Here is a 15,847-nt window from a genome sequence, read left to right as displayed (position 1 = left end):
GTGGTGGCTTACTTTTAATACATCTGTGGTAAGTGAAAACAAACACTTTCAGGCTCCTTGACTTGATACACTTTTCTCTGTTGGAGAGCATATAAAGCCAGGTTGTGTAGGGAGTCATTTTACACAGACGTGCAAGTCAGGAAGTAGTTACTTCTAGCCCCTGCTAAAGAACAGCTGATACCAATTTTCTGTAGTTAAGTGAGGCACCAGCTTGTCCCACATACTGCACATTGTGCATCAGCAGTTAAGTGAAGAAATGAATTTTCTTCCTGAATTTTACCTACTTCCTCCATGAATGTTCTGTAAGAGCTTCCTGAGCTTTGTTCTCTGTTTTTTCACTTTTCCTTCCATTAGCAGAATTTTTTCTCTGCTGCTGTGTCCCATTGAGCCAGCTCATCCCTCCAAGCAGCTTTAGCAGTTGTGCTGCTTTTCAGCAGGGACAGGTTGTCCTTGTTGATTGTCATTTTAATTTCAAATGAAATAAAGTTTATATAATAGTGTAACAGACAATAATTCAGAGCATTCTGATTTCTGTAAAATATGGAGACTAGGACACAAAAATGTAATTCTGTTTCCACTGGGAATTTGAGAACTGCCAAACAGGATTTTCTTTGTTTGAAAGAGGTCTGAGGAGCATTGGTGGGGCTCAGTGAATTAGGTTTTTTTTAGTTATATAAAAGGAAAAACAATAGAAGATAAAAACACACAGTGCTTTCATTCAAAAGGCAGGAAGAGAAGATGCTTGACAGGTAGGGATTGCTGAACTGCAAATGCAAAATCAGATGCATGTATATAAATATATATACACAGATTTCAAAACTTCCAATTGGTGTTCAAAAAGTATCTGCCGGTATTATCCTTAATTTGAAAAGGTGGGCTGTTTAAAAATTGGTTGAAAACCTGACAATTTTAAAAGGCATTCTGAGCTCTCAGGAATGTCATGTGTTTGAGGCTGGTGAACGTGTTTCCCTAAAGATTGCTCCATTTGGAGCCCGCAGTGACTGTGCCTCTGGGTCCCTGGGCACCTGTGCCTGTGTGAGGGCATCTGTGTGCCTGTGGGCTGTCAATGATCCCTTGGGGAGCTGCTGGGAGCAGCAAGAACCACGTGCTCTGCTGTGGAGCAGAACTCCATCTCTCCCCCATGACTTCTGCTGCCCTTCAGGCAGGGCTTGAAGTGCTGGTACAGACGTCTGGGTACAGGCACCAACAGCCCTTCTGAAGGGATTACCTGGGGCCACAAATGTGCTTAAAGTCTGAAACGTGTACTGTGACAAAAGAGAGGAAATATTCATAGATGAAACACAAAAAATGCATGAGAGAATAGAAAACCAAGAAGGGTACAAGAAAAAATAGCAAACCACTTGTTTAAACCAGAGAAAGAGTCCTCATCAGAAGAAACTGTACATTATTTTGGTGACCAAGGGTGAGCTTTTTCAACCTTTTTCAGTTTTTGAATTCCTAAATATATCTAAGACTTGTATCTTAGAAACTTTGTATCTATATATTGTTGCTGACTGCATGTGGGTTTGTTTAAAATATCTCTTCCCAATGAACTACAAGACTTCTAGGCAATGAAGGGGAAAACATAACAGCAACTTCTTTTTCTCACATTGCTTTAAATGTCAGGAAAACTTTCCCAATTCATGAAATATTGTGCCCTTCACAATTCAAGATGGATGCAGTTTATCCATTTATTCACAACGTGATTTGAAGAGGGGTAAGCAGGAAATGGGTAAGTAACAAGAGTGACTGGCATGGATACAGGGATCACCTGGGACCTTTCAGCCTGAACACCAGGAGTGGCCATAACCCTGCATAACCACAGGAAACTGCTGGGACTGTGGTGTTGATAACACCAAGGGGGTTATTATGGGGGATTTGGTATGGGCAATTTGCTCAAGAGTTGGACTCGATGGTCCTGGTGGGTCCTTCTGACTCAGAATGCTCTGTGATCCTGCATGACAGACACACAGGGGAGGTTTGGGAGCACCATGGCCCAGCCACGGGTTCCTACTCGTCCTCTTCCACCCCCACCCGCAGCCACCTGCATATTCCCACCTCCACTGGGTGTCCTGGCCAGCCAGAGGGGCCCCACAGCAGTGGCCACTGCCTTCCTCTGGGCAGAGACAGTGGTGGAAGGGAGGGATGGAGGCAGGGAGGCTGCTGTGGAAGTGAGGCTGGCCTGCTGGCATGGTGCTCACACACGTCCCCTCATACATCGCTCCTCGTGGGCAAGGGATGCTTGGCAGCACAGACCATCCCCTCTCCCACCCTTGTGCAGCATCTCTTGTGGAAATGTGCTGGGACTGTGGTATCATTTCATCTGGCAGGATTGAGAATCCTGTTGTAGTGTTTGTTAGATCCTGCACTTAAATGAAACATCCTGAGGATCATACTCTGGTTGCTGCCTATCATTTAGTTTTCCATGGGCTCAGCATATTGGTGGCATCTGCAATTTCCATTTTGAAACAGAGGCAAGTTGATCTTTGGAGTTCCTAAAATAAAAGCAGTAAAACATGTTTACATGAAGGCAAGATAGCTTTTAAGTGCTCTTAGTATTTGTCTACAAATTGCTTGAATTGTAGCCATGTCTCAAAATGCTGCTGTTAGCCTACAGTATAGATTTGAGAAGTTCTGAAATGCAATATGGACATAACTCTTTTTTCTTTAGGTATTTCAAGATGTTGATTGAATTGCCACCAGCTAATGTTGGTATCAGGCAGATGATGGCACTAGAACCAAGAACTGAAATCACTAAGACTACCTGCTGCTATAGAAATGCTCTGAAAATGTTGATAAAATGCTCTTCATGTTTTAGGTTTGTAACAAACATGAGGTGAACCTGCCTAGGGGTTTGAGAGACATCCGTCAGGTCTGGAATAGCATTCATTAGCTACAACAGGATAGGATGTCCTTCTGATGGGTTTTTCTGTGTTTTTTTTCACACAGCAGAACTCTCTCATTTGGGGGTATTCCTGCCCCTTTTTTGTTCCTCTAACCGTGGTGTTTCATTCCGTGTTCTTCACGTTGTGTTTTGACCAAATTTCCCATGAGTGTGTCAGGACTTTCTTTCATGGCACACAAACTTTTATTTTTAATCAGCTTTAGTTTCAAGTATGAGCGAGTGGGTGTTCGAGTGCATGTTCCCTTGAAATGCTGTGGCCCTACCACAACTTCAGGGTCTGTAGGCGAATGGCTGAAGAGGAGTCTCTTTGACTTTCCTCAGTTCCTTGTTAGATTTAGAATTTCTCTCAAGAAACTTCTAGTTCTTAAAAAAAATGTGAACAAACTTTCTGCGTGGAAAATATGGCTTTACAATACCTGCATGGGATTAGTTTCTGGAAGTGGATAACTTTGGAACACCTGTGTGACATGGCAGGAGCTAGAATAAAGCTCATTAAGAAGTATCAGCCAGTAGAGTGCTTATTTACTGTGGAAATGGGCAATGTTTGTGTTTACTCTGTGTATCTAGATTGGGTCTGTGTGGTACCATGGGCTGGCTCAGCACAGAAAATCCACCTGTCACCCTTGGCTTTGAGGCTGGATCTGCAGTGAGCTGCACACTCCAGATTCTGGCTCCACTGCTGCCATCAGCCAAGCTTTGCAAGAACCCCTTGGACTAAATCTACACATGACACTTGCAACCCACAGCTTGCCCAACTTGTAGATGTCTTAGTTGCCCGATGAGTTTCCGAAGGCTTTCTGTATTAGGAATTGCTGCAGTAGCAGCGAGCCCCTGAACGGGGAATAATGAGCATTGACTGCAGGATTGCAGAAGTCTGATCCATTGCTTTATTGTTACTGTACTATACTACATGAAAAACCCATTGCCCTTGCCAGACAGTCCAATACAGCTTTGACCCGATTGGTCAGTCAATCAAAACACCATCACCAGTGTCCAGGTAGGAAATTACTTCTTGGTAAACAATCTCCATAACACATTCCACGTGTGCACAACAACAGGCGCAGCAAGTGAAGATCAGAAATGTTTTCTCTGAGCTTTCTCACAGCTTCCCAGGAAAATTCTGTCAGAGAATTATGTCTCCCTCTTTTCAGAGGATATGTGATTACCATGGAATTGCTAATGAGAAGTTTGTCAGTGAGATTCACCTCAGCCTGAGCTTCCTTCTCTCACTGCCCAGTGCTGGGAATAGAGACAGCGATTTGTACCTCTGGTCTTGGTGGCACAGCCACAGCCTTACCCCAGCCACATTTGTCATATCTGGCTGAGAAAGATGGCTTGTGGACAAGATCCTCAAGAGCTGCCTGTTCCCTGTTCTCTGTCTGCATTGCAGTCCTCAGGAATCCATCAGCAGCAGGCACCGTCCTTCCCCTCCAAATCCTTGCTGCAGCTTCACTGCATCAGCTTTTGCATAGGATGCTGGAGACTGGGCTCTTCTATTTCTATTCTTTGCTTCTCTCCCTTTCCCCCAGACATCCTCAGAAAGCAACTCCAAAAGCACCAGGTGGCTTTTTCAGTAAGGCAGTGAAGTGCTGCTGATTTAGGTTCTGAGAAATCAGTAGGAATTTTACTGAGTGGAGAGGTGGAAAAATGACTTCTCATTTTGCCAGGGGGGATTGTCAGTGAGGCAGGCAGGATGAGTGCCATGGGGCATTTCCAGGGACAAATGGTTTCTTGGGGTGAATTTATCCTAGATTAGCTACCTGTTTCTCACAGTTTGGGGTGAAGGCAAGAAGCAAACTCTTGTTTGTAATTCTGTGGCCCAAATGTTCCCTCCATGAACAGGATTCCTGCAGGGGGCTTGCATTTAGTGAGCAGTGCTGTTATGTGGGTGAGGCTACCCAGGGGCCAGAGACACTCAGATTTGCTGGGTCCTGCTTGCACAGGCACAGAAGTGAGAATTCCTTAATTAAACAGACAGTTATTAGGTAAGATTCAGCAAGCAAATAGATTCAAGACTTAACAATCTGAATTAGAAACCTCAAAATATCTGTACTTTGTGATAGGAAAACCCATCCCTATCTCACATCCTGTCTTGACAGTGGCTTTTACCTTATATCTGTGGAAAGGCAGAGTAAACATAGCATGGGATTTCCACATGTATTTGCACAGGTTCTTTTTAATGATTTGCGTTTTTGGAAGTAGGTTTGTCAGAAGTGTTAGCTCTGAGTTGATTTATTTAGTGCCATTATGGTGTTTTCCATTGTGTCACTGTCTCTACTTCCCCTTCTCTGAGTATTCACTTCTTTATTTCTTCTTGGGTTCTCATCATTTGAGTCCTCAGAAGATGAAGATTATGATGTTTATGCAGATTGTGCATAGAATACTTGAACTAACTTCTGAGTTTGTCTCTATGGTGGATGTAGTTAATCAGAAAGATGATGGCTCATCAATGGGCTGTAGCTGTTTTGTTTATTTGTCTGTTTTTATTATTATTATTGGTTTTATTTTATTGATACATTCCTGTCTACTCTCAGGCTATGGACATAGATACACAGCAATATGATCACTGTTCTTGTTTTCATATTACAAATCAAGAGTGATAGTTATTTAGAGAATAAAAAACTGGTGAATAATGTTACTAAAAAGGTGGGGAAATAATTTTGCATGGTGAGCAGATATAGAAAAAGAGATACTGAAAAAGAAAAAGATTCTATGCAGAAGAGAAAATAAAAAAGTTGTTCCTTTTAGATAGTTTGATGAAAGAAATATCAGAATAAATACAGGAAATAGTTTGATTGCACTAGGCTTGTCTGGCACGTTGTGATAGTATGTTTGAGGAGAAGTAAAAGCCCGGTGTGACTGCTCTTTGCCCTGGTTTGTGGACTTTCCCTACTGAACTGCAAGAACTTTGCAGTTCCTCTTGCTGTAGGACGCATGGCACATCCCTGTTGAGGAATGGCAGCTGTGTAGCCTGGCAGTAGGGAAAAGAGTGTTAATTTTCCCAATGCACAATTAATTAAAGCAAAATGCTACTACCAAATCTGAAATGTTGTTTCCAAGGTGTCAGGATAAGCCTTAGAGGAAATCCTAAAGCCACAGGCACTGCTGCGGTGTCCAGATTGCTCTTTGCAGCCACAGAGGGGGGCTGTTGATCCAACAGTGGAACTCTCATTCCTCACTCTGCAAATGGAGGAAACAGCATAACTCACATTTATTGAGTATGGGGAAGTGTTTTCCAGTGTGCCAATTTAATCAGAGTTCCTAAAAGCCTTTTTTCCCCCAATGAGTTATTATTGCTGTGTAGACCAAATCAGTCTTTTCACAAGGAGGCTCCACTAAATTACAAAGTCAGGACAAATACTGTCCATTTTCTGAAGTTCTCTGGTGCTGAACCTGCTGACTTGAGCAATATTCAGTTTTTATTGTTCTAATAACTGCACCATATGGATTTTTGCATGCAGTTGATCAATGCAAGGGTGCTAAGTCAGCTCACAATGCACCTCATTCTCATTCCATATCCCTGGAACTGTGGGTTCAACTCACAGCCAGTGCCCAGCTCCCACATGTTCACATCTGAAATTAATTTCCACATAACCATGAGATATTCTGTGTGCTGACAGTTGTAGCATGGATGTTTGCTTTCTGTTTGAGCTCTGATGAGTTTTCCATTTGGAGCATTTCTTTAAAATGTTGAGTTCAGCTGCTTCAAAGAGAGGACCAACTTTAACAGGAACAGGACCACAGAACTACTTAGGTTGGAAAAGACCTCTCAGATCATCAGGTCCAACCATTGATTTAACACTGCCAAGTCCATCACTAAACTATGTCCCCAAGTGCAACACGTATTTTAAATACCTGCAAGGATGGTGACTCCACCAGTTCCCTGAGCAGCCTGTTCCAATACTTGACAAGTCTTCGTGAAGTTTTTTCTAACAGCCAATCTAAACCTCTTTTTTCCACCCCCCCTTCCTCACACACATGTGAAATCTGAATTTCTCACTAACTTGCAAAATTCAGCTGAACTATTCTATTCCTTGTGTGCCTCCCTATTATTTCAAAGCATTAATATAATATTTTCTGCTATGGCCTTTGCACAGTTTAACTGAAGAGTTAAGATACTATTGATGTGTTCTTAAGATCTGTTGATTTTTACCTCCTTGAATTGGAGATCCAGTCTTCAACCACAGAATGGAATTTGGCAGGTGGGAAAAGTTTGGCAGCTACACCTGCATGGGAAGCTCACAGGAATAAACTTCTGGTTTGGGATAAGACATAAATGAATATTCCTTAAAATTACTGTTGTCCCAGAAGATTTCTAGCACATCATGAATTCCGCTGTGAGCTGTAAGCTGAGTCATACCAGCCTTTGATGAAGAATGTTGTGTAGTTTTAGAGACCTGCTTCATTCTTCATTGTCAGACTCTTCAGCGTTGGCAGGATTTTGCTGCTAATTAAATGACTGATAAGGACAGGCCGGAGCAGGAAGAGGGGCTAAAAGTCCTTCCCCCTTCCAGGAATCCAACAATAGCCACTGAAGGAGCATTTCAGTCTCTCCTCTGATTCCACTTTCTGCATATTTCCCTCTTGGCAGGCAGTGGGCCGTCCTCACTGGCTTCTCTTGTGTCCTGCATTGCCATAAAGCAGGTCAATGTCCTCTCTCAGGTGAGCAGTGACAGTAGCTCCAGAGTGGGCCAGGAATTGATACTGGATAAGCCAGAAGCTTCTCCAGGTGCTGCTTTCCTGGTGCACTTGTTTCCCAGCAAGATTCTTATAACTAAGCTGAAACACAATGATTTCATCCTGCCATGGACTCACACTAAAAGCACTTAGGAAACTTTCCAGAATAGCTAATTTGTGTTGTTACTTTTTTTCTTTTCTTTTGGGAATATTTTATTAGTCCCTTAACTATAAAATGGTCAGCCTGTATCTATTTAATTCTCTCCCCACCCACCCCCACCCCCTTGGTGCCCTCCCCAGCCAATGCCTTTTTTCTCTCTTATGGATGCTACACTCCAGATGCTCTGGCTTGTTTAGGGCAAGTAATTGAGCTGTGATTTTTCACAGCTTGCAAGAGAGTCCCATGTGAAGCTTGTTACTGCAGTGTGAGAACATCCCACTCACTTCCTGCTGCCACTCAAGGACTACTTGAGCATTATCTGGTAAAAACTTCAGGAGAGTGAGTGTACCTCCCGAAGATCCCACTTGATCCAGTGCTAATGACACTCTGACTCAAACATTTGCTTCACAATAAGCAAATAAAGAGTGAATTTTCAGATTTTCAATTTTCAAATACAGGGTCCTTTCTGGAGGACTACTATTTGAGATCCCATCTTGACAGAAACTCCTCAAGGGGATTTTCTTAGAAAGTGGACATAAAATCTGTATTGACACTTCCTTCTTTCTGCACTTCTCTTGGTACAATGTAATCTGCTGTTTAAGATCAGCTGATCCAACTGATATCCTTGGATCTGAGCAGCTGCCCTTACACAGTTCTGCACAAAAAAAAAATTAAAAATAGTTTAGGACTGTCCTCATGTCCCACATATATATCTATATCTATATCTATATCTATATGCATATATCTATATATCTATATATCTATATCTATATATATACACACACAACACACACATGAAAAAGGTAATGCCCTGCTTGCTGCTGGATTACACAGCATGAAGCAGCACACTAGAGGCAGCAAGCATGGTTAGAAGTTGTGTTCAGAGGGCTGCTGAAGAGAGTGCTGACCCAGTCATCTTGAAGGCTGATTTTGTATGTGACTAAAGCACCAGCTGAGCATGAAGTCCATCAGTGAGTGGCATTAGACAAAAACAGATATTGGGCAGAAGACTCAGTTTCGAAGCAGCACCTGTTTAACACAAGGTGACTGAATGCTCTTCCAGTTGCACAGCCATGCAGTAGAAGCTGGGTTATTTTCAAACCCTCCTCTAACAAACTGACTCATTGAGAGCTGCAGTTGTCATTGTTTCATAAGGCCAAAACACCAGAGCTCAGAAAACTTGCTCATAATTAAAGGTTGGGAAAACAGACAAAGCCCAGTTAAAGCTGTACTTAGTGGTAAAACACCTGGGTGAAATAATGTCAGTGGAAGACAGCTTCATACTTTGTGTACTCCTCTTTTTACCTCTCATTCAGTCAGGCACAGCTCATCATCAGCTGAAGGGCAGAGCACACCTTCTGTACGATTTCACCACTGTGCTCCAGTGCTGGGAATCTGCCTTCACTCACATTCCCATCCTACCTTGCCTGGAGGTAGGTACCCCCCCAGCTCCACATTTCTGCTGCTGACAGAGCTGTGGCAGGGCTGGGCCCCGAGTGTCTGCATCTGTGCAATCACCACTGGCTGTCCCTGGACTGGAACAGTACATGCTGTTCTGATACAGCCTTACACTTTAATAAAGTATCCAATGCCTTTCAAAGGCTTTTGGAAATAGAGCTCATGATAATTAAACTGATTTCACATGTTAGGGCCATACTTCCTACCTCAAACTTCCTGATTTTAGTAACAGGCCAGGAACCTTTTAGGCTTTTAGTCTATTTCTTAGCATTGGCAGAACAGAACTGCCCTTTAGGAGCACCAAACGAATTGCCACAATTAACAGTAATTGTTTCTCCTGTTTCTTTTCCTTGCTGGGAACTTTGCACTCCTGGTAGTTTCCAGATCTGGAAGAGTAGAGCTGACTCAGGGCAGTTTGGCCCTGATTCTACTCCAAAGAAATGTTTTAAATTATCCAAAGGGCTGTGAGCTCCATGGTTTCCAGGACAGCCTGTCTTCTGAGCACTTTAAGATGTTTTTTCCTCTAGTCTTTTTACTCCAGACAGAACTTCCCTTGTGTCTGAGCTTCAGTCTTTTCAACGCTGCCTTTGCAAACAGTCACCTTTGCTGCCCAGCTTTTGACCTTACATTTCCCCACGCTCAGCTTGTCCTCCCATCATGCTGCAATGTTTTCAACCCCATCCAGATTTTTATGCAAGACTGCATGTACTTTATCAAAAGCTCATTCCTTTTTATTTTTACCTCATCATAAGATCATAACAGGTCTGTCCTCTCCACAATTCTGTGATAGTGGATGTTTCTGTCTCATTGCCACCTCACCCTCTGCTTAAGAAATTTTTCAGTGCATGTAAAGCGTGACTATACCATAGATGCTGGAAAGTAGGTACCTCAGGAAGAGGCAGAAAAAGCCATCTTGTACATGTACTTACACAGAGGTTTCTTTAGTTATACCAAACTTTTGCCTAGATTTTATTTCACCCAAATTCCTGTCAATTGCAATTATGGCTTCTCTTTATGGCAACTCTTTTGCTTTCTTTAAGCAGGCAAAACAAAGTGAAGGTGCTCTCCAAAATACCCTAGAGAAGTAAGATAAGACACTCAGGGAGTGTTTAGGCTTTGGATATTTCCCCTGGGAGAAAGACATGATTTTTCCCCTCTTAGCAAACTGAAAACTGTGTGTCAAAGATCTTCATAGTTCATAGTGGTTTCACTGGAACTGGTGCTTAAGGGGAAGCTCCTTCAAAACAAGAACTACGAATATTTTAATAGTGGCCAAGGTTATTTGCATTATCACAAGGGAATGGCTCACACGTTTGGGGGGAAGCAGGGGCAGTAAGGGAAAGGCATCTAAATTACTTGTGTTTTGCCTTGTCTTGTTCAAAAGGAAATGTTCTAAACCAGAATTTTTTATTCCTACCCTCACTGATTAAACCACTGCAAACTATTATCATCTCAGAATTAATTTCTGCTTCTATCCTCCATGGAATCAATTCCAATGTAAACAGCTGCTGGGTAAAAGAGGTGGCATATGACCTTAAGCAGCTCCCTTCACCTTGAAGTTACTGCGAGTTATCTTCCCAAGCTCCATTTGCAGAGAAGCGTGCCCTGGCATGTCAGCAGCTTAACAGCTTATTCTTTATTTTCCCGCAGTAAGAGACTTGTTTGCTCAGTTACTCAGAGGGAAATGGGAAAATACAAATCCAAGCTGAACATTTCATGACCTGGCGTGGCTCTAGAAGTACTCAAAATTTTAAGAACAAAGGAGTTACAGCAGGTTCCTATTCAGGAGATCTGTATCTTTGAGCTTCTGCTGCTGGCACCAGGAAGGCAGCAGCCTGACACCTGGAGAGTTGGTTCACTTAAAGCAAGCTGGAAAAGGGCTCCCTTGGTTAAATAAAGGGGACACTCATATTTTGTTGCATACAAAAGCTTTATGCTAGAAGGAATATTAACTAAAATATACAGGTCTTACTCTTTGACTGGATGGATTCTGCTGAACACCTGCTGCTGTAAATTGGTAGCAGTGCCACTGAGATTTACAGTGCTAGTGTCTGTTATTGGTTTCTGGCAATGGAAGGGTTCATTTTTACCTGGCTTCAGCTCAGAGGAATATATGTAGTCACAGGGGCTTGCCTTACTGTTAATGAATAGAAACAGGCACCTTACAGGGACAGATAAATCATATCTAAGAATAGTAACATTCCTGTTCAGACCCATGAAGGAACAGTGTTACAAAGGTATGGGTGTAGCATAAACAGCAGCTGCTCTTATGCCTGATACCTGGAAACTCAAGAATGTAGACGTTTTTCCAACTTTTTGCTATCCAGTGAATTTTCAAGTGGGTGGCACTGCATAACCCTGAAAACAGTTTCTATTCTCTGCTGCAATACAAACCCACGCTGTTGAGAAGCCAGGTTTCATCTGCAGTGAAGTTTCTGGTAACACAGGCTCTGTGTGCAGTAGATTTTGGCACAAGGACCGTGCCAAATGGAGTCATGAACACACAAGTTCAGAAAATACAAGGGGAACAGAACTACAGCAGACAAATCTTGAAAAAAGCGTATTTATTTTAAAGTACAACCCAAAGTTGTATCTGTAAGAAATGCACATGGTATCTTGTTTCTTGCACAAGTCTTGGCTGTGTGCATTTCACTTCAACTTAAAAATGCATTCAGGTTTACAAATGTACAAACAGCATAAAGTGTATTACAGTCTCAACAGAATGCTCTTACATTCAGCCACTTTGCTCTTAAGGTTTTGTGTTGGTTTTGTTGGTATTTTTTGTTGATTTTTTTCCTTTTTTACATTCTTACAACCTGTGTTAACAAAGACAGCCTTATTTTAAAAAAATACTCTGCATTTTAGCACAAAGTGCCTTTTGATTTTAAATTAGAACTTGGAGGATAACACTGGAAAAAATTTAAAAACCCAAACTTTTCATGAAAGTATTGCATGCCAGGACCATTTTAGAGTTCAAATTGTTTCCTAAATAAAGATGGCAGATGGTAAAATATGAAACCAGTGAAACTGTTCATATTTACAGGCTTTAGCCATAGTTGGGATTTGTGACCACACCCAGACATTTCCAAGCTTATCTGCAATCTCACACTACCGTATCGCGGGACAGGCTTTAAAGGGAGCGGGTGATGAAAGCATGACTGATGGGGAGTGGGGCTGGGGGAAGCAACGGCCTGAAAACGACATTTCAAAAATTTGCATTCAGAATTGTATCATGACCGGGATAAGAGTTCTTTCTTTTTGCTTTAGTTTTCATGAGGATAGTGTGAATTTGACCAAGGATCTGAACTTCTTCTTCCAATGGTTGGGCTCCAAATTCTCCAAGGATTGTAGGTCTGTCCCATGTCTTCAGCAGGATTGGCAACGGTGGCAGCAGCGGGCGGCGGCGGAGCGGCGGCGGAGTTTTCACTACCCATGAGATCAATGCCTGACAAGGCGTTTGTTGGAGTGGAGAAGGGAAGGCCACTGTTGAGATTACTTGACCAAATGGAACTGCTGAATGGAGTGGTGGACCACAGGCCACTGGGGTTGCCCAGGATTGACTGCAGTAAAGACAGAGCAAGGAAAGTGGCGGTTTGGTAAGCCTCAATTTCCACCTTGTTTACAGCCCCCCAAAAGAAAAGTATCTGAGCAGCAGCATCCAGAAGCCTGCTCTGGAACCCCTTCCATCCTCACTGCAACACAGAGCTCTGACCTGCCTTTACTGGAGCTTGCCCAGAGGAACCACACTGCTCCTGCAGCTGAATGCTCCGGGAGCTGCACAGGCTGCAGGGCGCAGTCACATTGCAGCCTTCGAGCTGTTTTCATTGCAGCTGAGACGTCCCCATACCAGAGCTAATTTAAGCACTATGAGTATTCAACACACAAGGGCCAGAACACTTATGCTTAAACAAACTAGTTAGATGAGGTAGATAAGCATGGTTTAAGTCTCAAAAAACCAAAAAAATTCAAGTTGCAATGGAATATAACAGCAAAGTCGTTTTTTCATCTTTTTTGCTGTTTGCAGATTCATCGCCCTGTAGTCAGACCTTGTCTGTTTTGGATGAATCTACTCGTCTTCAGTCCCACTGCACCTATTCCATATTCCCAGTATGTACTTTTTCCCCACCCAGAATTTCTCCAGATGAAGGGAGAGGGGATAGGAGAACTGGCCATTTATCACTGAATTCCATAAAGTCTGTCCTAGCTCCAAGACACTTGGAAGTCTCTGACAAATGGTCATGGTGTAGATGCAGGTGAGCTCCAGCATATCATAAATGCATCTCAGATACACAGGACAGGTACAGCAAGCCTAGAGAATATATGCAGGAACACAAGGCCCAGGTTCTGTCAACTGCATTTTACTAAAGCCCAAACAGTAGCAAACAGCAAGCAGAGGAACCTGACCCATGGTGTGGTGGAAAGTGATATCAGGAAGCAGCCAAAGATGGAGATGAGAAAGGTTAGCATAACTTTCTGCTAATATTAGCACAGAACCTGCTACATGTAGGCTTCTGGCACTACGTAACCCAGTGTCAACAGATTTAATGTACATATGCTGTAAATTCAATTTGCAAATACACTGGAAACCTGATACACCCAAAAGGCAGCAGACTTGTTGAGTAAGTACTGTTAGGTACAAGCATCTTTATGTTTGGATTTACTGGCTGGAGATAGGGCACCCCTTCCTAAGATCTCAGCCCTTAGATAACACACTAAAGGTTAACCATTATCAGTGTACCCTGCACTTCAAGATTTAAATAGAAATCCCTTTAGGAAAGAAAGGTAGAATCTGAAAATTTCTTCCTTTTTGGTTTTTATTCTCTGCTCTGGAATGAAGAAGACAGGCTCAGACTAATCATATCTGAAACTGGCTGGATGCTTACACACCACAAAATTTGCTACCAAGGGCTGCACAGGAGTTCTGAGCATTACTTGGGGGCTAACCAGGCCAACAATATCAGGACTCTACAATGTCACTGAAACTGAGGGTCACAGTGTATTACTGTCACATAAATAAATGGTTATATTTAAGCTATGCCAGCATTTAGACTACTAAGCCTACAGCACAAAACACTCGCTCTGCTACTTGGGAACCTACCCTAACACACTAAAAGTCCACCCTATTTCCTGCTGCAGGCAAGAGGGAGGAACTATTTGTTCCTACTTGTCCCAAAAGTGTTTGGGAGATCGTGATAGAAAGGCGCTTGCTCATAAATCCGAAGCAACCAGAAAAGGAGCAGCAGAGAAGAGCACCTGCTATGCCCTTTCAAGGCTGGTGGAAGAAGGTACAAAGTGGCTGGCAGGCAGAACTACACACAGAGAAACAGAGGAACGGGGAGTAGGAGAAAGGGGTTAGAAAGAAACCTGGGGAGAAGTACCAGCAAGGCAGCCAGGCTGAGGGGAGATGCGATCCAGGAGGTAAATGCTACTTAGCACAGAAGCAGAGTTGTGCATACAAGGAGAAACCAAGAGGACTAAGGAAGGAGAACAACCAAAAATCAACTCTCCAGAAACCTTCCACGAAAAAGGGTAACACAGGAGCCACTGTCTAAGTGCTGTTTGCAACAATGGCTTTGGCTCTTGTCCCAGAACAGAGGAAGGGGCAGGGCCCTGGCCTGGTACCTGCTCTCTTATCAGGCACCTAGAGCGAGGAGGCTCAGTAACAGGAAAAACCAAGCTTTCCTATTCTGGCTTGCCATATCCACTTGAAAATACCCCTATCATTTATAATAGCTTTGAGTATTTCAGTCAGTTTGCTGCTTGCTTCTTGTTTATTGTGATCTTCTCCTTCTGTAAGCTCCTAAAATATCTCCTCCCAAATCTAAGTACTTAAATGGAGTACCTGACAGTTCTTCTATATCATTTGTCTGGCTTCCATCTTGATGCTTCCTGAAGCACACTTCTAAATATTTTTCAGAAGCAGCTGGGAAATACGAGTTAAGAGCTAAAGACCTTGTTCTGGTTGTCCTCAGGCCCTCCCTCTATCAAATGCTGAGAAGCCTGCCCTCCATGTGACCAAAATCCAAACATCTTTCCTTACATAGTTTCACTGAGGTTCCAGCTCTGGTTGTAACCACATGACAAGGGTGGGATCTGCAAGCCTGTGTCTATAAGAAGCTGTGTGACCTTCTTTGGCTTCCCCTGTCCCTGCCTTCCCCCACTCCATCTGAACTGCTCCCAGGTGAAGTAAACACTGCCTCTTACTCACTACAAAAACATTTTCAGAAGTCAACATGAAGAAGGATTTCAGCTGACAGTGAAGACAGCTGTTGCAGCATAAGTTCTAATCTGACACAAGGATACAGTGCAGCACTACAATCCATCAAGTTGGGTTTTTTCTCCTTCTTTTGCTATACTCAAAATCTGCATCAAAATAAGTAGTCAGTTTTAAGACTTCACTTTGTGTTCAGTCCCTTAGTGTTTTTTCCTAAACTGAAAAGAATATATTTAAGGTCTTTTAGATAGTTTTGTCTGGGACCTTTTGTTAATTTACAAACAGGTGTAATACTGGATCCAGAAAGCAAAGTGTGGAAGTTATCATATTGCCTATTCTGCAACTGTCCATCAAACCTGAAGTAACATATGCAGTGTCCAGCCATGGCACAGAGGCAAACCTGAAGGATGTGGGAGCAGAACACACTTTTGTA

At 42.8% G+C, this 15,847-nt stretch overlaps 1 protein-coding gene across 1 annotated transcript in view; it reads right to left on the bottom strand.

Annotated features, from left to right (window-relative positions):
- Window positions 1-11,747: 11,747 nt before the first annotated feature.
- TMEM131 (transmembrane protein 131) overlaps window positions 11,748-15,847 on the bottom strand; it is a 93,011-nt gene continuing 88,911 nt past the window's right edge. The window contains exon 41 of the mRNA XM_038128597.1: window positions 11,748-12,760. Within this exon, the coding sequence (XP_037984525.1) occupies window positions 12,464-12,760 (297 nt within the window). The 3' untranslated portion in view covers window positions 11,748-12,463. The remainder of the gene's footprint in view (window positions 12,761-15,847) is intronic.

This window comes from Motacilla alba, chromosome 1 (assembly GCF_015832195.1).
Source record: "Motacilla alba alba isolate MOTALB_02 chromosome 1, Motacilla_alba_V1.0_pri, whole genome shotgun sequence".
In the NCBI taxonomy this organism is placed as follows: Eukaryota; Metazoa; Chordata; class Aves; order Passeriformes; family Motacillidae; genus Motacilla; species Motacilla alba.
The sequence above is the reverse complement of the archived record's forward strand: the minus strand, read 5'-3'. Positions and strand labels throughout refer to the sequence as shown.